We start from the raw sequence: 27858 nt of genomic DNA, 5'->3' as shown, positions 1-27858 counted from the left end.
AGAAATGATGGAATTAGAAAATCATTTGGCAACAATTCTGTAATAACTGTTTCAGATAAGAATCATGAATGGAATTTAAAACTAGGAAAACAGTGTGGAGATTTCTTAAAGAACTAAAAGTAGAACTACCAGTGGGATTCAGCAGTCCCACTACTGGGTATCTACCCAGAGGAAAAGAAGTCATTATACAAAAAAGACACTTGCACACACGTTTATAGCAGCACAATTTGCAATTGCAAAAATGTAGAACCAATTCAAATGCCCATCAACCAATGAGTGGATAAACTGGTGTGTGTGTGTGTGTGTGTGTGTGTGTGTGAGATACACACACGATGGAATACTACTCAGCCATAAAAAGGAATGAATTAATGGTATTCGCAGTGATCTGGATGAGATTGGAGACTATTATTCTAAGTGAAGTAACTCAGGAATGGAAAACCAAACATCATATATTCTCACTCATAAGTGGGAGCTATGCTATGAGGATGCAAGGGCTTAAGAATGACACAATGGACTTTGGGGACTTGAGGGAAAAGGCTGGGAAGGGGTGAGGGATAAAAGATACAAACTGTGTGCAGTGTATACTGCTCAGGTAATGGGTACACCAAAATCTCACAAATCACCACTAAAGAACTTACTCATGTAATCAAACACCACCTGTTCCCCAATAACCTATGAGAAAAAAAAAAGTAAAACAAAACAAAACAAAAAACTAGTGAAGGAAAGTTTGATGAGAAACAGATATTTACAGTCTCAGAGCACCTCCTTCCGAAAGAAAAAACTGTAACTTTACAAAGGACAAAACAGGCAGATTCTATATTTACTAAGTAATCAAAGTTAATATCACCAACAATGGGAAACAGCAATATAATATCTCTTGACATGATGCACTGAGAACCCATCACTTCTATGGTTTTTCTGCCAAAAATGCGTAACTCAAATCTAAACCTGGGGAAAAGGACAAATCTAATTGAAGGATATTACAAAAAATAAGTAGCCTGCATTCTTCAAAAATGTTAAGATCATAAATATTTAAAATTTTGAAACTATTTCAGATGAACGAAAGCATGTATGTAAGACAAGTATATGCAATGTGTATTCCTGAACTGGATCTTGGATCCAGGATTGGATTTTTTTTCTTTTGGTTTTTCTATTAAAAACAGCAGTGGGACAACTGAAAAACCTTGAGTAATCTCCTAATTTTGATAATTATTATTGTGATTATGTAAGAGGGTATCTTTATTTTTAGGAAATCCACACTTAAGTGTTCAGAGGAAAAGAAGCATTATGTCTACAACTCTCCAATAGTTTAGAAAGAAGACACTAGACAGAGCTGAAGTAAATGTGTAAAATAACATTTGGGGAATCTGGGTGAAGAGTATATAAAAATTGTATTGTTTCTACAAATTTCCTATAAATTTAATTTTTTTCAAAATAAAGTTTAAAAAGTCTGTGTACCGATTCAAAGTCCTGTCACAAACATGGAAAGTAACTAGAGCATGAACAAGTTTATTTAAATCACAAACTGACAACCCATTATGTTATTTAAGTGCATGAAATTACCTTTTACATTTAAATGTGAGATCATTTTTGAGTGGAAAGAACTTTAAAATTATGCATCATCATACATAACATGATTATAACAATGTTTCCTGGGTACATGTCATCCCCTGTAGGCCATAAGCCCAAGAGTACTAAATTGGATTATCTGTGAATCTCCAATATTTAGACACTCAACAAATGTTTACAGAAATGAACTGAGACAAATTACATCAATAATCCATCTCTAATCAATAGATTTCTTGTTATAATCAACTCTAAAATTGGTTGTTAAAGTTTCAGGGATACGGATTTGCGACACTAGTCTTCAAACTAAACCCAGTTATGAAACCATCCACATTCAGGAGTCTTAACTCCTAGTCAGACTGTGGGAAACTGGTCTGAAAAACACTGGACAGTTGGGAGCCACAATACAGTTTCGCGTCAACTGAATATTGGCTCTGTTTTCTCTCCTTGGCAGAGAATGTAGTATGCAGGGTTTTTGTTTTTAGAGACAGAGTTTTGTTCTGTCACCCAGGCTGCAGCACAGTGACACAATCATAGCTTACTGTGGCCTCAAACTCCTGGGCTCAAGCAATCCTCCTGCCTCAGTCTCCTGAGTAGCGAGGGACTACAGGTGCATGCCACCATTCCAGGCCAATTTTTAAAATTTTTTTTAGAGATGGGGTCTCACTATGTTGCCCAGGCTAGTCTCAAACTCCTAGGCTCAAATGATCCTCTCACCTCAGCCTCCCCAAGTGTTGGGATTATAGGCATGAGTCACCATGCCCAGCTGGGATGTAGCTTTGAATGAGGCTGAGTTTGACTCAAGAACAAGACCAATGTTTACAAATATCCCTCTGAAAACTTAGTGTCCTGAATATAAAAGAGCTGTGATACACCAAAGACTGACACAGCAGGAACTGGGTTCTCATATCCAGCAGGGGCCTGGTATCAAGGCCCCTGGTAGGAGTGCTGGATGCCAAGGGAAGACAGGCCGAGATACTTCATCTGCTTCTCCTCTTGGTGACCACCCCACTTCCAGTATGCTTCTGCATCCACGGAAAAATGAAAGGAGACTTACGCTACGAAAATTAAGGCTTTATTTCTAACTGTTATTTACTTATGATATTAAGACCAAAAGGATAACTCGAATGTTTTGCACATTTTAATGAATCAGTCAAGAGAGATGCAGCAGTTACTTTCTCTGTGGTAGGGGTTGGGAGAAATATTTTTAAAAATACAAAAAATGTAGCCCTGTCAGAAACAAACATTCTACATAGGAAGATTAAGTTAAATGGCAAGAAATAATGCAAATATGGAAAATAACCTAATTTAGTGGTAAGACATTAAATGTTGGTGTCTTTAAAAGGAAGATTAAAATGGGAATTGCAGTGGTTGGTAAAATTATTTAATACTTTAAAAAATAAATTGTTTTAAATTATTTACTTTTATCTTGTCCGAGAAAAGATTTAAGGCCCATTACAAGGAAAAGTAAATGTAACATGATAGTAAATGCATACCAGGGATAAAAGAAAGAAAAAAGCCAGAGATATGAAAAAAGTGCAACCATGAATAAAGCTTAGAAGGTAAGCTGGGTGTGGCAGAATGTGCCTGCGGTCCCAGCTACTCAGGAGGCTGAGGCAAGCATATAGCTTGAGCCCAGGAATTCAAGGCCAGCCTGGACAACACAGTGAGACCCCATCTTTTTTTTTTTTTAAGTACATACAGAAAAAGTCACAATTGATAAAAGGGCTCTACTTTCTGGCATCTAACAATAAAAGGGAAACTCGGCTATAATATTATTCATAATTTATATATGCGTATTATTACTACTCACAAGTACAATTCTAGATCATGACATGAAGTAGGAATTTATGCTACTGTGCAGGGGAAAGAGAGGAAAAGGAGTAGTAATTATAAAGAGAATGCTTCAGAAAGCCTATGAAACAAGCACTAGCGGGCATTAATTTAGACTGCAGGCAGGAAAACAAAGTGGAAAGCAATAGAAGCAATTCTCTTTGCTAAAAAAAAAAAAATCAAATATTTACTTCAATCAAAATAAAATTTTAACAAGGCTCCTAAACATGCTGTTTCGTGCTATATCCTGCAAAATACTATGAAAGGTACACTAAAATAAGTAAATGAAACATTTTGTTGAATAAGATTATTATTCATAATTCTACCAGACTGTTTGAATTTTAAAATACTGGCTATGTGGCCCCTTTTTCATGGTTGCGAAGGACCACGTGCCCCACTAGCTGCACCCAGAGACAACCATCTTGTTTCCTTCTTGCAGCAGCTGTTTCTACTTTGGAATTCAGACCCCACTAAACTTTCTTAAAATTGCACGACAGATATACTGGGTTAACTATTTTCACTGCCAAGGAAGAACACTTAAACAAACAAAAATAACCAAAAAAAAACTGAAAAGAGAGGAAGAAAATCTGAGTTTATTAAAAAGCATACAAGATTGTCCTTATTTCTCTAATTTTTCTTAAGACTAGCAAAAGTTTTAGGTCTAACATGTAAGTCTTTAATCCATCTTGAATTAATTTTTGTGTAAGGTGTAAGGAAGGGATCCAGTTTCAGCTTTCTACATATGGCTAGCCAGTTTTCCCAGCACCATTTATTAAATAGGGAATCCTTTCCCCATTGCTTGTTTTTGTCAGGTTTGTCAAAGATCAGATAGTTGTAGATATGCGGCATCATTTCTGAGGGCTCTGTTCTGTTCCATGGATCCATGTCTCTGTTGTGGTACCAATACCATGCTGTTTTGGTTACTGTAGCCTTGTAGTATAGTTTGAAGTCAGGTAGCGTGACGCCTCCAGCTTTGTTCTTTTGGCTTAGGATTGACTTGGCGATGCGGGCTCCTTTTTGGTTCCATGTGAACTTTAAAGTAGTTTTTTCCAATTCTGTGAAGAAAGTCATTGGTAGCTTGATGGGGATGGCACTGAATCTATAAATTACCTTGGGCAGTATGGCCATTTTCACGATACTGATTCTTCCAACCCATGAGCATGGAATGTTCTTCCATTTGTTTGTATCCTCTTTTATTTCATTGAGCAGCGGTTTGTAGTTCTCCTTGAAGAGGTCCTTCACATCCCTTGTAAGTTGGAATCCTAGGTATTTTATTCTCTTTGAAGCAATTGTGAATGGGAGTTCACTCATGATTTGGCTCTCTGTTTGTCTGTGATTGGTGTACAAGAATGCTCGTGATTTTTGTACATTGATTTTGTATCCTGAGACTTTGCTGAAGTTGCTAATCAGCTTAAGGAGATTTTGGGCTGAGACAATGGGGTTTTCTAGATATACAATCATGTCATCTGCAAACAGGGACAATTTGACTTCCTCTTTTCCTAAGTGAATACCCTTTATTTCCTTCTCCTGCCTAATTGCCCTGGCCAGAACTTCCAGCACTATGTTGAATAGGAGTGGTGAGAGAGGGCATCCTTGTCTTGTGCCAGTTTTCAAAGGGAATGCTTCCAGTTTTTGCACATTCAGTATGATATTGGCTGTGGGTTTGCCATAGATAGTTCTTATTATTTTGAGATACATCCCATCAATACCTAATTTATTGAGCGTTTTTAGCATGAAGGGCTGTTGCATTTTGTCAAAGGCCTTTTCTGCATCTATTGAGATAATCATGTGGTTTTTGTCTTTGGTTCTGTTTATATGATGGATTACATTTATTGATTTGCGTATGTTGAACCAGCCTTGCATCCCAGGGATGAAGCCCACTTGATCATGGTGTATAAGCTTTTTGATGTGCTGCTGGATTCGGTTTGCCAGTATTTTATTGAGGATTTTTGCATCAATGTTCATCAAGGATATTGGTCTGAAATTCTCTTTTTTGGTTGTATCTCTGCCAGGCTTTGGTATCAGGACGACGCTGGCCTCATAAAATGTGTTAGGGAGGATTCCCTCTTTTTCTATTGATTGGAATAGTTTCAGAAGGAATGGTACCAGCTCCTCCTTGTACCTCTGGTAGAATTCGGCCGTGAATCCATCAGGTCCTGGACTCTTTTTGGTGGGTAAGCTATTGATTATTGCCACAATTTCAGAGCCTGTTATTGGTCTATTCAGAGATTCAACTTCTTCCTGGTTTAGTCTTGGGAGGGTGTATTTGTCGAGGAATTTATCCATTTCTTCTAGATTTTCTAGTTCATTTGTGTAGAGGTGTTTGTAGTATTCTCTGATGGTAGAAGGACATAGGCATGGGCAAGGACTTCATGTCTAAAACACCAAAAGCAATGGCAACAAAAGCCAAAATTGACAAATGGAATCTAATTAAACTAAAGAGCTTCTGCACAGCAAAAGAAACTACCATCAGAGTGAACAGGCAACCTACAAATTGGGAGAAAATTTTCGCAATCTACTCATCTGACAAAGGGCTAATATCCAGAATCTCCAATGAACTCAAACAAATTTACAAGAAAAAAACAAACAACCCCATCAAAAAGTGGGCAAAGGACATGAACAGACACTTCTCAAAAGAAGACATTTATGCAGCCAAAAAACACATGAAAAAATGCTCATCATCACTGGCCATCAGAGAAATGCAAATCAAAACAACAATGAGATACCATCTCACACCAGTTAGAATGGCCATCATTAAAAAGTCAGGAAACAACAGGTGCTGGAGAGGATGTGGAGAAATAGGAACACTTTTACACTGTTGGTGGGACTGTAAACTCGTTCAACCATTGTGGAAGTCAGTGTGGCGATTCCTCAGGGACTTAGAACTAGAAATACCATTTGACCCAGCCATCCCATTACTGGGTATATACCCAAAGGACTATAAATCATGCTGCTATAAAGACACATGCACACGTATATTTACTGTGGCACTATTCACAATAGCAAAGAGTTGGAACCAACCCAAATGTCCAACAACGATAGACTGGATTAAGAAAATGTGGCACATATACACCATGGAATACTATGCAGCCATAAAAAATGATGAGTTCATGTCCTTTGTAGGGACATGGATGAAACTGGAAACGATCATTCTCAGTAAACTATCGCAAGGACAAAAAACCAAACACCACATGTTCTCACTCATAGGTGGGAATTGAACAATGAGAACTCATGGACACAGGAAGGGGAACATCACACTCCGGGGTCTGTTGTGGGGTGAGGGGAGGGGGGAGGGACAGCATTAGGAGATATACCTAATGCTAAATGACGAGTTAATGGGTGCAGCAAACCAACATGGCACATGGATACATATGTAACAAACCTGCATGTTGTGCACGTGTACCTAAAACCTAAAGTATAATAATAAAAAAAAAAAAGAAAAAAAAAAAACGACTAGCAAAAGTTGTAATCAAGTATTGTTTGGGACAGCAGTGGCTCTCCAACTTTTTTTATTTTGGCCAACTTAGCAAGGCCAAAACTCCAAAAGCTAACTTAAATCACTATTTTCCACTTTTTAGTAGAAAATGATTTCCATGATGAAGACTGGAGAATAACAAAACCAACAAACTGCAGTAAGCATGCCACCAGCAACAAACAGGAACTTTACTATTTAATTTCCAAGAGAAAAATATGAACAGCTACATATGGTTCTGTATTATAACATAATGTCTCAGGAACTTTAATGTAACTTTAATATACTCTGCCTTTATACTTATTTCAATAATTAAAAACTCACTGGTAGTACATCACCAAGTATATCCATGTACATGGGTCACTAGTTTAACAATGGGAGTAGAGACGATTTGTATTTGAGCCAAAAACAACATGTTTTAAAATGTAGTCTCCGGATAACAGGTACCAAAACTACTACACTATTAATATAACTATTAATCCTGCATATTCCCTCCAGTTTTGTCTCTTGGTTTTATTACAGCATGGATAGTAGATAAGCAGCCATTATCAGAAGGCAATGTTAAAGAAATTACGAGCAAATTACAAGCCTGGGATTTACAATGACTGGTAGGGTTACCCTGGGTTTGTAAAGTTTGGAGAGGTAAGTCTTCCAAGAGTTAAATGCTACCTGGGCCTCGACAACCACCTGGATTCATGCTTCGGGTCATGTGAGGAAACTTGACCTTGCTACAGTTTAGCTTGTTTCACTAACTCCTCTAAGGGTATAGTCTAATTAAAACTTAAAAATAAACCTTAGATTTATACAGGATTCTGAGGAGTGAGGTGTAGCAATATGATAAATATATCCCTATAAGGTGAAAATGTAAGGATAGGTAAAAGGACAGAAACAGCACATCTTATCTCCCCAGTAAGTGTACTTTTGTGTCTTCCAAATTACCTAAAACTGCAGCAACACGGATGGAGGTGGAGGCCATTATCCTAAGTAAACTAACTCAAAAATAGAAAATCAAATATTGCATGTTCTCACATATAAGTGGGAGCTAACCAATGAACACACATGGACATAAAGATAGAAATAACAGACACTGCGACTCCCAAGGAGGGAGTGGGGGAGGTGGCTGAGGTTATAAATTACCTAACTGGGTACAATGTTCAATATTTGGGTAATGAGTACACGAGAACCCCAATCCCCACCATTACGCAATATACTTATGTAACAAACATGTACATGTATCCCATGAAACTAGAATTTTTTTTAATGTAAGCTATAAATATGTTAGGTAACTATTTACTGACGTGATATTCAGAACATGAAACAGAAAGTTAACCCAACAGAAACCAAAGCAAGATAAACTATAACCCGCACTGTGCACTAACCTAGAAAAGGAAAAAAAGATGTTAACATCAACACATATTTAACTATCTACAAATTTGTTTATTATTACTAAATTAGAGAAGTAATATAGTGAAGTGGGTAAGAGACTGCCTAGACTCAAAGCAAAGGCATACCATTGACTAGCTGTGTGATTTAGGACAAACTATTTAAACTCTCTATGCAAAAGTTCCTAAGCTTAGAAAATGAGGATAGTAGCAGTTCACAATTCAAACAATTATACAAGTTACTATGTCTTACATTTCTAGAAGGGTGCCTAAAATATAGTAAACATATGTTAACTAATATTATTTGTTTTAAATTATTTTGAACACTACAGAGAAGAATTTTTAAGTATGGTCAGCATAAGAAAAAATTCTACATTCTATTTTAAGAGACCCTTGTTGTCTTGTATATAGTTTCATCAATAATGAAATATACTACTTATACAGAAAATTTATCACCAATTAATTTGAAATATCTACTAGGTTGATAATTGTTTAAAATCACCCACCTGCCAAGTATAATCCTTTATAATTTCTGTAGGCATTGGAATTACAAGGAGATTCTGAAGAATAAATGCTGCCTGAAAATGTAAAAAAAAAAAGGTCAATACTGCCATCTTGTTGTCATCTCTGAAATAACCGATATATTGTAATGTAATAGCAAAAGACATATCTCTGGTCAACTGCAAATGCTGAGAGGTCATTATGAGAATTGTCAAACTGTATTTCTTGTTAGGTGATGACCTTGTTAGGTAATGACCTAACAGTATATGAAATTATTTCATCAGGAAATATATCTTTTCCTATTTCAGAATTCAGCTTTATTAAAAAATGATTTGTATAACATAGACAATTCTGGTAGCATTTAAGAAATATAATTTTAGGTTTCTACTATCCCCTTTCAGATTACACACACACACACACACACCCTCTGCCCTGCTTTCTCCCTTCTCTTATACAGACTCCTTTCAATAAAAACTTGCTAACTAGAAATACAAACCACAAATGTCCAACTTGACTGACTAGATCCTGAAGATGATCAAATTAAATAATCATACAAATAGGAGCATTGATTGTCTGCTTAACGAAAGATGATATAACCATAATGGGAGAATGACAGGATTAACAAGAGGATTCTAAGAAACTGACATTTCCAACCATGATAACTAGAAGTAATGGAAAAGCTTTAAAGTTGATAAATCAAGAAGCAGCCATAAATATAAACATCACTACTTAAAAACATGAAGGCAAATAGCAACAAAACTAGCCTTTTGAGCTTGGAACTGGCGACTGCTAATGGTGGACCCAGGAGCTGCTGTTTTTCTTCATAAGTCTCTAAGTACAATTTGATTATTGTTTTAAAACCATTTAAGTGAAGCATTACTTTAATAAAAGCAGCAATAAAAAAACCACAAGCTATTCAGAAAGAATTAAAATGGGGTTTATTCTTCCCTCTCATATTACATGATAAATACTACGAAGAGTTATTTTGACAGCCTTTTATCTATACTAAAGCTTCATAAATATCAGAGACCCATAAATGCTGAGATAATATAAAAGTAATTTTTCCTGTGAATTACTTGTCAATGCATAATAAAAAAAGTTCACATTAAAATATAGTATATTCTGATTTTATCTTATCGGAAGGAAGGACTCCAGTTTTTCCTGTGCATGAATACCTTTTAAATCCTCTACTGTCATTTTGTTTGGGTTTTCACAGGCAGGAGAGATCATGGTCAGTGGTCAGTCCATCATGTTGAGCGAGAGTCAAGTATCACTTACGGATACTATCACAAAGAATTTCTACGGAAAAAAGGAGAAAAGACAGACATACCTCCCGGCGTACCATACTACATTCTGACTGGTCCAGAAGAATGTTCACCACAGTTCCCCAGAGCCCACCGGAAATGTTCTGACAACTGTTTGCTAAGGCCACACAGCCAGTTTCAAGGGTGGTCAGTGCTGATCCTAATCCCAGTGAAGTGAATCTCACCTGTTCAAATTAAAGAGAAAGTTGTTGAATCAAATAAGCCTTTTTCCTAACATGAATTCTTAGTTTTTCTGGTACATAAATATCATACTTTAAAAAAATACGCCATTGGTTTTACGATCCTAAATTATAAGAGACATCTATAGAAGACAGTATCCTCCATTCCATGATTCAAGAAAGCAATAATATAGGAAAAATTAAATATAAGCAAATTTCAAAGCAAAGTAAAACTGGGTATAAAAAGATACATAAAAATTATAGTTTGCAAGCCTTTTTCTAGGGAAAGCATAGGGCACATACCTTTTATGAACACAATTTCAATTTATTCTTCATTCTTAAAAAAGGTAGCTATTCTTTGCTCTACCTTTCTTAATTTTTTAGTGTTTCTTCCAAATAAATGATTTTAACTTTCTTAAAACTTGAAAACAAAGAGGCAATTATCATTTTACAAGGCATTTTGTATTTTCCTCAAAAGTTATTTCGAGAGAAAAATGTTTCCAAATAAGATTGATGTGGTATAATATGCTTGCTGTCGAACCACTGCTGTTCAAGCCACACGTTTTGGTAAATTTCTGAATTCTAACCCAAAAATATAGTTTCAATGACAGCTATAAAGTTTTTAAAAAATGCAGTCATAAAATGGTCATGTAGTAAGTCCAAGTTCAATGTGACTAAAAAATGTATTTCAAATATTTCTATAAGTAAGATTTTATTATAATAGCATATTTTGCTTGAAAAAAGTAAACAACTGGCTAAAACTGGAAAGAAATAATACAAAATTGTGTATTGTAATGCAAATGCAATTTTTTGCATTTAATTTAATTTCATTACATGAGACTGAAATGTTGCACGTCTATAATTTCCAGATCCTTTTCAACTGTTTCAAAACGGCTAAGCCTCTCCAATAATTTTCCACTCTTCTGAAGGTAATAGATGCTATAACATTTTCTCTTTTATATTTTCAATCTATACTCGAACAAATTTGATTGAAAATGAGGGTGCTGTGCCCTGAAGTGTGTCTCCTCCAAACTCGTACGTTGAAGCCCTAATCCCCAAACTGTATTTGGAGACAGAGCTATTAGGTGATTACAGTTAAATGAGGTTATAAGGGTGGGACCCTATTGCACTAGGAATGGTGGCCTCGGGAAGGAGAGAAATCTTTCTCCATGTGCATGCTCCAAAGAGAGGTCATCTGAGCACACAGTGAGAAGGTGGCCCTCTGTAAACCAGGAAGAGTGCCCTCACCAGAAACCAACCATGCTGACACTCTGATCTTGGACTTGTAGCCTCCAGAACTGTAAGAAATAAATTTACGTTTTTAAGCCACCCAGATGATGGTATTTTGTTATGGAAGCCTGAGCACACTAATACAGATTTTTGTACCAAGGAGTGGGGATGCTGCTGAAACAAATGCCTAAACACATGAAAGTGACTTTGGCACTGGGTAATGGGTTAGAGGCTAGAAGAGTTTTGAGGTGGATGCCAGAAATGTAGACATGGGTAATTCTCATGAGATCTCAGACAAAAATGAGGAAAGTGTTATTTTAAAAAAGGTTATTTGAGGAAAGGCAATCCTTGATATAAAGTAGCAAGAAAACTGGTTAAGCTGTGGTCATGTTCTAGTGTTTTGTGGAAGGCAGAACTTGTGAGCAATGAAATTGGATATTTAGCTGAGAAGATTTCTAAGCAAAGTGTTGAAAAACTGGCTTGGTTCCTTCTGATTGCTTATAGCAAAATGCAAAGGGAGAGAGATGAATTAAAGAAGGAATTAAGAATGGGTAAGCAAAAAGAAACAAGAACAAGATTTGAAAAATTCTCAGCCTATCTGTGCAAAAAAAATGAGAAAGCTTGTTCTAAAGAGAACATGGAGGGTGTGGCTGAATAACCATTTAAGAAAGAGATCACGGGTGCAATTCACGGACTTAATCAGACATCTCAGCAGAAGCCAGGAATAGAGATGGGATTATATCAGCAAAGACATTGCCAGTTTGAACTAAAGAGGACAGAGAAAGATGCAGAGAATGAAGGAAAGCTGTTGGACTTCCTGGATTCTGTAAGCAAATACATGCTACAGTGGTCCCTCCCTTATCCACGGGGAATACATTCCAAGACCCCCAGTGGATGCCTGAAACCACAGACAGTGCTGAGCCCTATAACTACTATGTTTTCTCCTACACATACATATCTATGGTAAAGTTTACAAATTCAGCACAGTAAGAGATTAACAAAAATAACTAAAAATAAACTAGCACAATTACAATATGCTATAATAAAAAATATATAAATGTGGTCTCTCTCTCAAAATATCTTATTGTATTGCACTCAGCCTTCTTGTAATGATGTGAGATGATACAATGATTACATAAAGAGATGAGGTGAGGTGAATGATGTAGGCATTGTGAGGGAGGGTTTGGCTACTACTGATCTTCAGGCTGCTTTTGGAAAATGAAACCTCTGGTAAGGGAGGACTACTGTATTCTTCAATGAAAAGTAAGAATGACCCAAAAAATGATTCAGAGATCACCAGGCTGCGAATCTCACCACAGGACTGGGGGATGGCTTTTCCTCCTTGGTTTCAAAGACCTCTCTGATTTCGGTGGTCCAGAATGATGACCCTGCCCAGTGCTTCAGGAACATGGCTGCCCTTGAAGACAGCGTTATGGGCGGGGCTCTTGAAGACAGCCAAAGGGATGGGGTCACCCCATAGAGCCATCTAGATGCTGTCACTCTGGTGGGCCTGTAAGGCACAGCATCAAGCCAAAGAACATTATCCTTGAGCATTAAGATCTAATGAAATTTGCTTTGCTAGGCTTTGGACTTGCTTGGGACCCATCACTTCTTCATTTTTTCCTATTTCTCTCTTTTGGAATGGGAATGTCTATTCTACCATCATCTTTTGGAAGCACATAACTTGTATGGATTCACAGGTTCACATCTGGAGAAGAATTCTGTCTCAGGAGGGTTTGTATCTGGAGACTTACCCAGATGTGGTTTAGATGATATTTAGATGAGATTTTGGACTTTAGACTTTACAGTTGATTTTGGAATAAGTTAAGACTTCTGAGGTTGTTGAGGGAGAATAAAAGCATTTTGCATGGAAGAAGAACATGAAGTTCAGGGGCTCAGGGGTGGAAAACTATGAACTGAACTGCATCCCTCCAAAACTCATATGTTGAAGCCTTTATGCTCAAGTGACTACAATTGAAGATAGGGTTTCTAAGAGATAATTGAGGTTTAATGAGATCATAAAGGAATGGTCTTATCTCCGTAAGACTGGTAAACTTACAACAACAACAAAAAAAAGACAAATCTGTCCCTATACCACCCCTCCCTCCCCTGCCCCACATGCATGGAACAAGGAACGGCCACGTGAATACACAGCAAGAAGGAAGCTGTGTACAAGCCAAAGAAGAGCCCTCACCAGAACTTGACTGTGCCAGCACCCTGATCTTGGACTTTCAGCTTCCAAAACTTCTATGAGTAAAGAAGTTTCTGTTGTCTAAGCCACCCAGTCTATGGTATTTTGTGATGGCGGCCTAGGCTAAAACAGAGCTTAAATAAAACATAAGGTAGAGTCACTACAATAATCCCACAATATAAGTAGGTATATGCATATATGTTTTGTGTCTTTTTTGTTTGTTTTTTGAGACAGAGTCTTGCTCTGTCACCCAGGCTGGAGTGCAGTGGCACAATCTCGGCTCACTGCAAGCTCTGCCTCCCAGGTTCACATCATTCTCCTGCTGCAGCCTCCCGAGTAACTGGGACTACAGGTGTCCACCACCACACCCAGCTAATTTTTTTGTCTTTTTAGTAGAGACGGGGTTTCACTGTGTTAGCCAGGATGGTCTCGATCTCCTGACCTCGTGATCCGTCTGCCTCGGCCTCCCAAAGTGCTGGGATTACAGGCGTGAGCCACCGCACCTGGCCTCATGTCATTTGTTTTTTAATCTAAACACAATACATTTGATTCTCCTTCACACTCACCTCTGGGTCCCGATCAACCCACAATGGAATCAACCAAGCCAATCCTTGTTGAGTAGGAATATATTCTTCACTATGACTACCCAAAGGCAAGAACCAAAGTGACATCCACTCCTAGAAGGAAAAAAGGGAAACAGAAATACTTTAGGTAAGTTTCTAAAAATAAAATGCAGGAAGGTTAAAACAAGAATTTTTAATGAAAACAACGTAAAAATGTATTTTAGACTTGGTTTTAATCCATTATTCAGCCAAAACAAGGCAAATAAAAAAATCTCAGTTTCTCCTTAAAAAGTTAAACATAACAATTTTTTGCCAGAAGCTATTTTTCCTATAATGTAGACAAAATGTAGTTTTTCAGTGAATGCACGTTTTAATCAATTTCAAATAAGATTCAGATTTGTTAATATACAACTTCTAAGAAATATTCTAGTCAAAAATCATTCTTGTTTCCTAAAAAGAAAAGTCAAAAGAGACATTTTCATGTAGCAAGTTTATATGCTTGAAATGTGTTGGACACAGCACATTCCCTTTCAAGCAAATGTTCAGAAGACAGACAGCTTTAATGCGCTCACCGAGCTCCCAGCCTGGGCCATCATCTCATGGGATAAGTGAAGCAAGCAAAGAATTGTGCTCTTTGTAACACCTTTTCCCATGAAGGACATAGCATTTCCTCCACGCTCCACATAAAAAGAAGTAATGACCTGAAAAACAAATGTAAACAATTTCATGGTGGCTTTATTCTTAATGGTATATAAAGATACGTATATAACTGTCTACTGACTCATATGAATTAATCCTTACCTTATAAAGTTGTAACATTTTTAGTTTATATACTTAAAAATGAATAAGATGGTAAATTTTATGTTATGGGTATTTTACCATTGTTAAAAGAAAATATTCTTCAGCCTACATAACATAGCAAGACCCAGTCTCTACTTTAAAAAAGAAAAAAATTAGCCAGGCATGGCAGTGGACACCTGTAGTCCCAGCTACTGGGGAAGCTGAGGAGGGAGGATCACTTGAGCCTGGGAGCTGGAGCTTGCAGTGAGCTATGACTGCACCACTGCACTTGGCCTAAGTTACAGAGTGAGATCCTGTAATTTTTCAAAACAAAAACAAAAATTCTTAGTTTCAATATTTTTCCTTTTAAAGTCTATAAAAAAAATGTGTGGTGCCCTCCTAGTACACAGTTGTAACTTAGAATATGCTTATATTTTTAAAAATGTTATAGCATCCTTTTAAAGAGTTTATAAATAATTTGTGCTGGTTTTCAAGGGGAATGCTTCCAGCTTTTGCTCATTCAGTATGATATTGGCTGTGGGTTTTTCATAAATAGCTCTTATTATTTTGAGATATGTTTCATCAATACCTAGTTTATTGAGAATTTTTAGCATGAAGGGATGTTGAATTTTATCAAAGGCCTTTTCTGCATCTATTGAGATAATCATGTGGTTTTTCTCTTTGGTTCTGTTTATGTGATGGATTACATTTATTGATTTGCATATGTTGAAAGGGCCTTGCATCCCAGGGATGAAGTAGACTTGATCTTGGTGAATAAGCTTTTTGATGTGCTGCTGGATTGGGTTTGCCAGTCTTTTATTGAGGATTTTGCATTGATGTTCATCAGTGATACTGACCTGAAAATTTCTTTTTTTGTTGTGTCTCTGCCAGATTTTGGTATCAGGATGATGCTGGCCTCATAAAATGAGTTAGGGAGGATTCCCTCTTTTCTATCGTTTGGAATAGTTTCAGAAGGAATGGTACCAGCTCCTCTTTGTACCTCTGGTAGAATTCGGCTGTGAATTCCTCTGGTCCATTTTTTTGGTTGGTAGGCTATTAATTACTGCCTCAATTTCAGAACTTGTTATTGGTCTATTCAGGAATTCAACTTCTTCCTGGTTTAGTCTTGGGAGGGCGTATGTGTCCAGGAATTTAACCATTTATTCTAATTTTCTAGTTTATTTGCGTAGAGGTGTTTATAATATTCTCTGATGGTAGTTTGGATTTCTGTGGGATCAGTGCTGATCTCCCCTTTATCATTTTTTATTGCATCTATTTGATTCTTCTCTTTTCTTCATTAGTCAGGCTAGCGGTCTATCTATTTTGTTGATCTTTTCCAAAAAACCAGCTCCTGGATTCATTGATTTTTTTTGAAGGGTTTTTCATGTCTCTGTCGCCTTCAGTTCTGTTCTGATCTTAGTTATTTCTTGTCTTCTGCAAGCTTTTGAATTTGTTTGCTGTTGCTTCTCTAGTTCTTCTAATTGTGATGTTAGGGTGTTGATTTTAGATCTTTCTCCCTTTCACCTGTGAGCATTTTGTGCTATAAATTTCCCTCTAAACACTGCTTTAGCTGTGTCCCAGAGATTCTGGTATATTGTGTCTTTGTTCTCTTTGGTTTCAAAGAACTAATTTATTTCTGCCTTAATTGTGTTACTTACCCAGCAGTCATTCAGGAGCAGGTTGTTTAGTTTCCATGTAGTTGTGTGGTTTGTAGTGAGTTTCTCAATGCTGACTTCTAATTTGATTGCACTGTGGTCTGAGGGGCTGTTTGTATGATTTCCGTTCTTTTGAGTTTGCTGAAGAGTGTTTTACTTCCAATTATGTGACCAATTTTAGAATAAGTGCAATGTGGTGCTGAGAAGAATGTATATTCTGTTGATTTGCGGTGGAGAGTTCTGTAGATGTCTATTAGGTCTGCTTGGTCCAGAGTTGAGTTCAACTCTTGAATATCCTTTTTTTTTTTTTCTGAATAGCCTTTTTAATTTTCAGTCTCGTTGATCTAATGTTGACAGTGGGGTATTAAAGTCTCCCACTGTTATTGTGTGGAAATCTAAGTCTCTTTGTAAGTCTCTAAGAACTTGCTTTATGAATCTGGGTGCTCCTGTATTGGGTGCATATATATTTAGGATAGTTAGCTCTTCTTGCTGTATTGATCCCTTTATCATTATGTAATGCCTTTTTTTTTTTATCTTTGCTGGTTTAAAGTCTGTTTTATCAGTGATGAAAATTGCAACCCCTGCTTTTTTCTTTCCATTTTCTTGGTAAATCATCCTCCATCCCTTTATTTCGAACATATGTGTGTCTTGCATGTGAGATGGGTCTCCTGAATACAGTACACTGATAGGTCTTGACTCTCTATCCAATTTGCCAGTCTGTGTCTTTTAATTGGGGCATTTAGCCTGTTTACATTTAAGATTAATATTGTTATGCATGAATTTGATCCTGTCATTATGATGCTAGCTGGTTATTTTGCCTGTTAGTTGATGCAGTTTCTTCATAGCATCAATGGTCTTTACAATTTGGTATGCTTTTGCAGCGGTTGGTACTGGTTGTTCCTTTCCATGTTTAGTGATTCCTTCAGGAGCTCTTGTAAGGCAGGCCTGGTGGTGACAAAATCTCTCAGCATTTGCTTGTTTCTAAAGGATTTTCTCCTTCGCTTTTGAAGCTTAGTTTGGCTAGATATGAAATTCTGGGTTGAAAATTATTTTCTTTAATATTGAATACAGGCCCCTACTCTATTCTGGCTTGTAGGGTGTCTGAGAGAGATCCGCTGTTAAGACTAACAGGGATGGGCTTCCCTTTGTGGGTAATCTGACCTCTCTGGCTGCCCTTAACATATTTTCCTTCATTTCAGCCTTGGTAAATCTGATGATTACATGTCTTGGGGTTGCTCTTCTCGGGGAGCACCTTTGTGGTGATCTCTGTATTTCCTGAATTGGAATGTTGGCCTGTCTTGATAGGTTGGGGAAGTTCTCTTGGAAAATATCCTGAAGAGTGTTTTCCAATTTGGTCCATTCTCTCTGTCACTTTCAGGTACACCATTGAAACATAGGTTCAGTCTTTTCACATAGTCCCATATTTCTTGGAGGTTCTGTTCATTCCCTTTTGTTTTTTTTTCCTCTAATCTTATCTTCACACTTTATTTCATTAAGTTGATCTTCAATCTCTGATATCCTTTCTTCTGATTCATCGATTCGGCTATTGATACTTGTGTATGTGTCAAGAAGTTCTGGTGCTGTGTTTTTCAGCTACGTCATTTATGTTCTTCTCTAAACTGGTTATTCTAGTTAGCCATTCCTCTACCCTTTTTTCAAGGTTATTAGCTTCCTTGCATTGGGTTAGAACATGCTCCTTTAGCTTGGAGGAGTTTGTTATTACCTACCTTCTGAAGCCTACTTCTGTCAATTCACCAAACTCATTCTCTGTCCAGTTTTGTTCCCTTACTGGCAAGAAGTTGTGATCCTTTGGAGGAGAAGAGGCGTTCTGGTTTCTGGAATTTTCAGCCTTTTTGCACTGGGTTTTCCTCATCTTCGTGGATTTATCTACCTTTGGTCTTTGATGTTGGTGACCCTTGGATGGGGTCTCTGAGTGGAAGTCCTTTTTGCTGATGTTGACGCTATTCCTGTTTGTTAGCTTTCCTTCTAACAGTCAGGCCCCTCTGCTGCTGGTCTGCTGGAGTTGGCTGGAGGTCCACTCCAGACCCTGTTTGCCTGGGTATCACCAGTGGAGGCTGCAGAACAGCAAAGATTGCTGCTTGTTCCTTACTCTGGAAGCTTCGTCCCAGAGGGGCACCACCAGATGCCAGTGGAGCTCTCCTATATGAGATGTCTGTCGACCCCTGCTGGGAGGTGTCTCCCAGTCAGGAGGCACGGGGTTCAGGGACCCACTTAAGGAGGCAGTCTGTCCCTTAGCAGAGCTTGAGTGCTGTGCTGGGAGATCCGCTGCTCTCTTCAGAGCCGGCAGGCAAGAACATTTAAGTTTGCTGAAGCTGTGTCCACAGCTGCCCCTTCCCCAAGGTCAAAAATTTAAAATTTTAAGTGACTACTTGAAAAATAAAATATCTAAATGATCAGGTCCTTATTATCTTCCTCTAAGTCATCTTTGGAGATATCTAACATCTGTGATCTGTGTAATGATTTTTAATTCTAGCTTATAAATGACAAGCCAAGAACTTTGACAATATTTTCTTTCAACTTGATATTTTTGTCAGACCTCTGGAATTATACATCATGTATCTGATTTAAAGATGTAATTATCATAGTTTATTCACCTATCATAATTAATCATGCTTAGTTAAAGTCTCATTTCACAGCTACAAAAAGCAAATACTCATATTCAAATTTCACTGTGCAGAAACAAGCTAATCTCTTATTAGAAATATGGCTCCCTTCCAAAAAGGAAACAGCTTTAATTACTAAGAAACTATGAAGCAAATCATTTGGACCAACAATGACTTTGTTTCAATGTTCTCTCACATAAGCCTTATTCTTTAAAAGATGAATTTAGTCATTAGTAGTACAACAGGGATACCTGTTTATGTAATTAATAAACTAAGCAGATAGTCCCAAGATTAAATGTTACCCTGCTACAATTTTTAACAAAAGTGACAGATTTCTTCCTAATATTTTCCTACCATTTAACATAAAGTCATAAAGATTTTCTGCTCGAGATGTTTTATGAAGCACAAAACGAACTCCTTTTTAAACCAAAGCAAGATTTGCTAATCAAATTTTTTATAACTGCAAAACATTACATAACAGGGACTGTGCTTTTTATGTATCCTTTACCTAACAATCTGTTACTAAGTTTTATTACCTCAAAGACAACTGAACATAGAATGGACTACTGCCTTTTTGCCTACACTTCTTACCTAAAACTAAGCTCTTTGGTTCTCCAATACCATCAACAGTTCATTTCAATATCTGGTATTTGAAACGTAGGTGTGATCTAAGGTCTTTGCACATAATTTTTTAAAAAAAGCACTTCTGATAGTTTCTAAACATAAATGAGGCAACACTTCACTTCTTTAGTTACTGCTGTGGCAGGTCCTCACCTATTCCTGATTTCAAAGAGTAAAACTCACTTTCTAGAGGAGACAGACTCTGTAAAAGGTTGATAGAGTATTTATAAATCGCATTACAAAAAATGCTATAAACTAGGTGCTTATAGGTTCAATTATATATTTTTTTAATTTTTAAACTTTTAGGTTCAGGGGTACACGTGAATGTTTGTTACACAGGTAAACTCATGAGAACAAAGTTACAACACATCAGAATCTCTGGAACACAGCTAAGGCAGTGTTAAGACGGAAATTCATAGCACTAAATGCCTCCATCAAAAAGTTATAAAGATCTCAAATTAACAACATCACAACTGAAAGAATTAGAGAAGCAATAACAAATCAACCCCAAACTAGCAGAAGACAAGAAATAACCAAAATCAGAGCTGAACTGAAGGAAATCAAGACACGAAAAACCATTCAAATGGTCACTGGATCCAGAAGTTGTTTTTTTGAAAAACTAAATGAGATACATAGGCCACTAGCTAGACTAACTGAATTATATTTTAAATGCACTAGAGGAGCTGACTTTCTAAGAAATATTATCATTAACTCTTTAATATACCTGTTTTTTAAAATTCATACATTTCTAATAGACAGCAGAAAATAACTAATTAGTATACTGACAGTTGATCATTTTTCAATATTTATAATTAAAAAATGAAGTTTAATTTTTTATATACTTTAAGTTCTAGAGTACATGTGCACAATGTACAGGTTTGTTACATATGTATACATGTGCCATGCTGGTGTGCTGCACCCATTAACTTGTCATTTACATTAGGTATATCTCCTAATGCTATCCCTCCACCCTCCCCCTAACCCATGACAGGACCCAGTGTGTGATGTTCCCCACCCTGTGTCCAAGTGTTTTCATTGTTCAATTCCCACCTATGAGTACGAACATGCAGTGTTCAGTTATCTGTCCTCGTGATAGTTTGCTGAGAATGATGGTTTCCAGCTTCATCCATGTCCCTACAAAGGACATGAACTCATCCTATTTTACGGCTGCATAGTATTACATGGTGTATATGTGCCACATTTTCTTCATCCAGTCTATCGTTGACGGACATTTGGGCTACTTCCATGATTTTTGCAGCATGATTTATAATCCTTTGGGTATATACCCAGTAATGGAATGGCTGGGTAAAATGGTATTTCTAGTTCTAGATCCTTAAGGAATCACCACACTGTCTGCCACAATGGTTGAACGAGTTTACAGTCCCACCAACAGTTTAAAAGTGTTCCTATTTCTCCACATCCTCTCCAGCACCTGTTGTTTCCTGACTTTTTAATGATCGCCATTCTGACTGGTGTGAGATGGTTTCTCATTGTGGTTTTGATTTGCATCTCTGCTGGCCAGTGATGATGAGCATTCTTTCATGTGTCTGTTGGCTACATAAATGTCTTCTTTTGAGAAGTGTCTGTTCATATCCTTTGCCCACTTTTTGATGAGGTTGTTTGATTTTTTTCTTATAAATTTCTTTAAGTTCTTTATAGATTCTGGATATTAGCCCTTTCTCGGATGGGTAGATTGCAAAAATTTTCTCCCATTCTGTAGGTTGCCTGTTCACTTTGATGGTAGTTTCTTTTGCTGTGCAGAAGCTCTTTAGTTTAATTAGATCCCATTTGTCTATTTTGGCTTTTGTTGCCATTGCTTTTGGTGTTTTAGTCATGAAGTCCTTGCCCATGCCTATGTCCTGAATGGTATTGCCTAGGTTTTCTTCTAGGGTTTTTATGGATTTAGGTCTAACATTTAAGTCTTTAATCCATCTTGAATTAATTTTTATATAAGGTGTAAGGAAGGCATCCAGTTTCAGCTTTCTACATATGGCTAGCCAGTTTTCCTAGCACCATTTATTAAATAGGGAATCCTTTCCCCATTTCTTATTTTTGTCACGTTTGTCAAGGATCAGATGGTTGTAGCTGTGTGGTATTATTTCTGAGGGCTCTGTTCTGTTCCATTGGTCTATATCTCTGTTTTGGTACCAGTACCATGCTGTTTTGGTTACTGCAGCCTTGTAGTATAGTTTGAAGTCAGGTAGCGTGATGCCTCCAGCTTTGTTCTTTTGGCTTAGGATTGTCTTTGCAATGCAGGCTCTTTTTTATTTCCATTTGAACTTTAAAGTAGTTTTTTTCCAATTCTGTGAAGAAAGTCATTGGTAGCTTGACGAAGATGGCACTGAATCTATAAATTACCTTGGCCAGTATGGCCATTTTCACGATATTGATTCTTACTATCCACAAGCATGGAATGTTCTTCCATTTGTTTGTATCCTCTTTTATTTCATTGAGCAGTGGTTTGTAGTTCTCCTTGAAGAGGTCCTTCACATCCCTTGTAAGTTGGATTCCTAGGTATTTGATTCTCTTTGAAGCAATTGTGAATGGGAGTTCACTCATGATTTGCTCTCTGTTTGTCTGTTATTGGTGTATAAGAATGCATGTGATTTTTGCACCTTGATTTTGTATCCTGAGACTTTGCTGAAGTTGCTTATCAGCTTAAGGAGATTTTGGGCTGAGACGATGGGGTTTTCTAAATATACAATCTGCAAACAGGGACAATTTGACTTCCTCTTTTCCTAAGTGAATACCCTTTATTTCCTTCTCCTGCCTGATTGCCCTGGCCAGAACTTCCAGCACTATGTTGAATAGGAGTGGTGAGAGAGGGCATCCTTGTCTTGTGCCAGTTTTCAAAGGGAATGCTTCCAGTTTTTGCCCATTGAGTATGATATTGGCTGTGGGTTTGCCATAGATAGTTCTTATTATTTTGAGATACGTCCCATCAATACCTAATTTATTGAGAGTTTTTAGCATGAAGGGCTGTTGCATTTTGTCAAAGGCCTTTTCTGCATCTATTGAGATAATCATGTGGTTTTTGTCTTTGGTTCTGTTTATACAATGGATTACATTTATTGATCTGTGCGTGTTGAACCAGCCTTGCATCCCAGGGATGAAGCCCACTTGATCATGGTGGATAAGCTTTTTCATGTGCTGCTGGATTCAGTTTGCCAGTATTTTATTTTTTTTTTTGCATTGATGTTCATCAGGGATATTGGTCTAAAATTTTCTTTTTTTTGTTGTGTCTCTGCCAGGCTTTGGTATCAGGATGATGCTGGCCTCATAAAATGAGTAGGGAGGATTCCCTCTTTTTCTATTGATTGGAATAGTTTTAGAAGGAATGGTACCAGCTCCTCTTCGTACCTCTGGTAGAATTCAGCTGTGAATCCATCTGGTCCTGGACTTTTTTTGTTTGGTAGGCTAATAATTATTGCCTTAATTTCAGAGCCTTTTATTGGTCTATTCAGGATTTCAACTTCTTCCTGGTTTAGTCTTGGGAGGGTGTATGTGTCCAGGAATTTATCCATTTCTTCTAGATTTTCTAGTTTATTTGCATAGAGGAGTTTACAGTATTCTCTGATGGTAGTTTGTAGTCTTGCTAGTGGTGTATTTATTTTGTTAATCTTTTCAAAAAACCAGCTTCTGGATTCACTGATTTTTTTTTGAAGGGTTTTTTGTGTCTCTATCTCCTTCAGTTCTGCTCTGTTCTTAGTTATTTCTTGCCTTCTGCTAGCTTCTGAATGTGTTTACTCTTGCTTCTCTAGTTCTTTTAACTGTGATGTTAGGGTGTCAATTTTAGATCTTTCCTGCTTTCTCCTGTGGGCATTTAGTGCTATAAATTTCCCTTTATACACTGCTTTAAATGTGTCCCAGAAATTCTGGTATATTGTGTCTTTATTCTCATTGGTTTCAAAGAACATCTTTATTTCTGCCTTCATTTCGTTATGTACCCAGTAGTCATTTAGGAGCAGGTTGTTCAGTTTCCATGTAGTTGAGCAGTTCTGAGTGAGTTTCTTAATCCTGAGTTCTAGTTTGATTGCGCTGTGGTCTGAGACACAGTTTGTCATAATTTCTGTTCTTTTACATTTGCTGAGGAGTGCTTTAATTCCAATTATGTGGTCAATTTTGGAATAAGGGTGATGTGGTGCTGAGAAGAATGTATATTCTGTTGATTTGGGGTGGAGCGTTCTGTAGATGCCTATTAGGTCTGCTTGGTGCAGAGCTGAGTTGAAGTCCTGGATATCCTTGTTAACTTTCTGTCTCACTGATCTGTCTAATGTTGACAGTGGGGTGTTAAAGTCTCCCATTATTATTGTGTGGGAGTCTAGTCTCTTTGTAGGTCTCTAAGGACTTGCTTTATGAATCTGGGTGCTCCTGTATTGGGTGCATATATATTTAGGATAATTAGCTCTTCCTATTTAATTGATCCCTTTACCATTATGTAATGGCCTTGTCTCTTTCTTTAGATCTTTGTTGGTTTAAAGTCTGTTTTATCAGAGATAGGATTGCAACCCCTGCCCGTTTTTGTTTTCCAATTGCTTGGCTGATCTTCCTCTATCCCTTTATTTTGAGCCTTTGTGTGTCTCTGCATGTGAGATGAGTCTCCTCAATATAGCACACTGATGGGTCTTGACTCTTTATCCAATTTGCCAGTCTGTGTCTTTTAATTGGAGCATTTAGCCCATTTACATTTAAGGTTAATATTGGTTATGTGTGAATTTGATCCTGTCATTATGATGTTAGCTGGTTATTTTGCATATTAGTTGATGCAGTTTCTTCCTAGTATTCATGATCTTTACAATTTGGCATGTTTCTGCAGTGCCTGGTACCGGTTGTTCCTTTCCACGTTTAGTGATTCCTTCAGGAGCTCTTGTAAGGCAGGCCTGGTGGTGACAAAATCTCTCAGCATTTGCTTGTCTGTAAAGGATTTTATTTCCCCTTCACTTATGAAGCTTAGTTTGGTAGGATATGAAATTCTGGGTTGAAAATTCTTTTCTTTAAGAATGTTGAATATTGGTCCCCACTCTCTTATAGAGTTTCTGCCGAGAGATCCGCTGTTAGTCTGATGGGCTTCCCTTTGTGGGTAACCTGACCTTTCTGTCTGGCTGCCCTTAACATTTTTTCTGTCATTTCAACTTTGGTGAATCTGACAATTATGTGTCTTGAAGTTGCTCTTCTTGAGGAGTATCTTTGTGGCATTCTCTGTATTTCCTGAATTTGAATGTTGGCCTGCCTTGCTAGGTTGGGGAAGTTCTCCTGGATAATATCCTGAAGAGTGTTTTCCAACTTGGTTCCATTCTCCCCGTCACTTTCAGGTACACCAATCAAATGTAGATTTGGTCTTTTCACATAGTCCCGTTATTTCTTGGAGGCTGTTTCTTTTTCTTCTTTTTTCTCTAAACTTCTCTTCTCGCTTCATTTCATTCATTTGATCTTCAATCACTGATACCCTTTCTTCCACTTGATCAAATCAGCTACTGAAGCTTGTGCATGTGTCACATAGTTCTCGTGCCATGGTTTTCAGCTCCATCAGGTCATTTAAGGTTTTCTCTATGCTGTTTATTCTAGTTAGCCATTTGTCTAAACTTTTTTCAAGGTTTTTGGCTTCTTTGTGATGGGTTTGAACATCCTCCTTTAGCTTGGAGAAGTTTGTTATTACCGATCATGTGAAGCCTTCTTCTCTCAACTCGTCAAAGTCATTCTCCATCCAGCTTTGTTCTGTTGCTGACAAGCAGCTGTGTTCCTCTGGAGGAGAAGAGGTGCTCTGATTTTTAGAATTTTCAGCTTTTCTGCTCTGTTTTTTCTCCATCTTTCTGGTTTTATCTACCTTTGGTCTTTGATGATAGTGACATACAGATGGGGTTTTGGTGTGGATGTCCTTTCTGTTTGTTAGTTTTCCTTCTAACAGTCAGGACCCTCAGCTGCAGGTCTGTTGGAGTTTGCTGGAGGTCCACTCCAGATCCTGTTTGCCTGGGTATCACCAGTGCAGGCTGTAGAACAGCAAATATTACAGAACAGCAAATGTTGCTGCCTGATCCTTCCTCTGGAAGCTTCGTCTCAGAGGGGCACCCAGCTGTATGAGGTGTCAGTTGGCCCCTACTGGGAAGTGTCTCCCAGTTAGGCTACTCAGGGGTTGGGGACCCACTTGAGGAGGCAGTCTGTCTGTTCTCAGATCTCAAACTCTGTAATGGGAGAACCACTACTCTCTTCAAAGCTGTCAGACAGGGACGTTTACGTCTGCAGAGGTTTCTGCTGCCTTTTGTTCAGCTATGCCCTGCCCCCAGAGGTGGAGTCTACAGAGGCAGGCAGGCCTCCTTCAGCTGCCATGGGCTCCACCCAGTTCGAGCTTCCTGGCCACTATGATTACCTACTCAAGCCTCAGCAATGGCAGACACCCCTCCCCCAGCCTCACTGCCGCCTTGCAGTTTGATCTCCGACTGCTGTGCTAACAGTGAGCGAAGCTCTGTAGGTGTGGGACTCTCCAAGTCAGGCGTGGGATATAATCTCCTAGTGTGTTGTTTGCTAAGACTGTTGGAAAAGCACAGTATTAGGGTGGGAGTGTCCCAATTTTCCAGGTACCATCTGTCACGGCTTCCATTGGCTTGGAAAGGGAATTCCCCGACCTCTTGTGCTTCCCGGGTGAGGCGATGCCCTGCCCTGCTTCTCCTCACAGTCCGTGGGCTGCACCCACTGTCCGACAAGCCCCAGTGAGATGAACCCGGTACCTCAGTTGGAAATGCAGAAATCACCCGTCTTCTGCATCACTCACACTGGGAGCTGTAGACTGGAGCTGTTCCTACTCGGCCATCTTGGAACTTCTCCGAAATTTATTTTATTAAAGGGACTCCAGTGAAATTCATATTAAATTTTATAGTACAGCAAAGAGTATTTATAATCTTTAAATTTGTTTTAAAAACAATATGTGCTTTTGGAAAAAAGTTCTAGATAAGACCAAACAAAAATACATATATACATTATTTAAATCATTATTTAATAATCAAAACACAAAAATAAAACTTATTTTTATAATAATTTGTTACATTTCCAAAATGTTTTTGAAACTGTATCTTAATTTAAAAACTATACATGGGGAGCCAAGATGGCCGAATAGGAACAGCTCCGGTCTCCAGCTCCCAGCCCGAGTGACACAGAAGACGGGTGATTTCTGCATTTCTGCTTGAGGTACCAGTTTCATCTCACTAGGGAGTGCCAAACAGTGGGTGCAGGATAGTTGGTGCAGCGTACTGTGCGCAAGCCAAAGCAGGGCGAGGCATTGACTCACTCGGGAAGCGCAAGGGGTCAGGGAGTTCCCTTTCCTAGTCAAAGAAAGGGGTAACAGACAGCACCTGGAATATCGGGTCAGTCCCACCCTAATACTGCGCTTTTCCAACGGGCCTGGAAAACGGCACACTAGGAGATTGTGTCCCGCACCTGGCTCGGAGGGTCCTATACCCACGGAGTCTCGCTGATTGCTAGCACAGCAGTCTGAGATCAAGCTGCAAAGCGGCAGTGAGGCTGGGGGAGGGGCGCCCGCCATTGCCCAGGCTTGCTTAGGTAAACAAAGCAGCCAGGAAGCCCGAACTGGGTGGAGCCCACCACAGCTCAAGGAGGCCTGCCTGCCTCTGTAGGCTCCACCTCTGGGGGCAGGGCACAGACAAACAAAAACTCAGCAGGAACCTCCACAGACTTAAATGTCCCTGTCTGACTGACAGCTTTGAAGAGAGTAGTGGTTCTCCCAGCACGCAGCTGGAGATCTGAGAACGGACAGACTGCCTCCTAAAGTGGGTCCCTCACCCCTGAGCAGCCTAATTGGGAGGCACCCCCCCAGCAGGGACAGACTGACACCTCATTCCGCCGGGTACTCCTCTGAGACAAAACTTCCAGAGGAACTATCAGACAGCTGAATTTGTGGTCTCACGAAAATCCGCTGTTCTGCAGCCACCGCTGCTGACACCCAGCC

The 27858-nt window shown here is 38.4% G+C and overlaps 1 protein-coding gene across 1 annotated transcript in view; it reads right to left on the bottom strand.

The window, feature by feature from the left end:
* The window catches only part of RTTN (rotatin), a 211170-nt gene that overhangs the window by 75758 nt on the left and 107554 nt on the right, over positions 1–27858 (bottom strand). Inside the window, exons 29-32 of the mRNA XM_030810284.1 lie at positions 14794–14922; positions 14225–14335; positions 10085–10243; positions 8760–8831 (exon numbers count right to left, since the gene is read on the bottom strand). Of these exons, the coding sequence (XP_030666144.1) occupies positions 8760–8831; positions 10085–10243; positions 14225–14335; positions 14794–14922 (471 nt within the window). The remainder of the gene's footprint in view (positions 1–8759; positions 8832–10084; positions 10244–14224; positions 14336–14793; positions 14923–27858) is intronic.

Source organism: Nomascus leucogenys, chromosome 4 (assembly GCF_006542625.1).
Source record: "Nomascus leucogenys isolate Asia chromosome 4, Asia_NLE_v1, whole genome shotgun sequence".
In the NCBI taxonomy this organism is placed as follows: Eukaryota; Metazoa; Chordata; class Mammalia; order Primates; family Hylobatidae; genus Nomascus; species Nomascus leucogenys.
The sequence above is the reverse complement of the archived record's forward strand: the minus strand, read 5'-3'. Positions and strand labels throughout refer to the sequence as shown.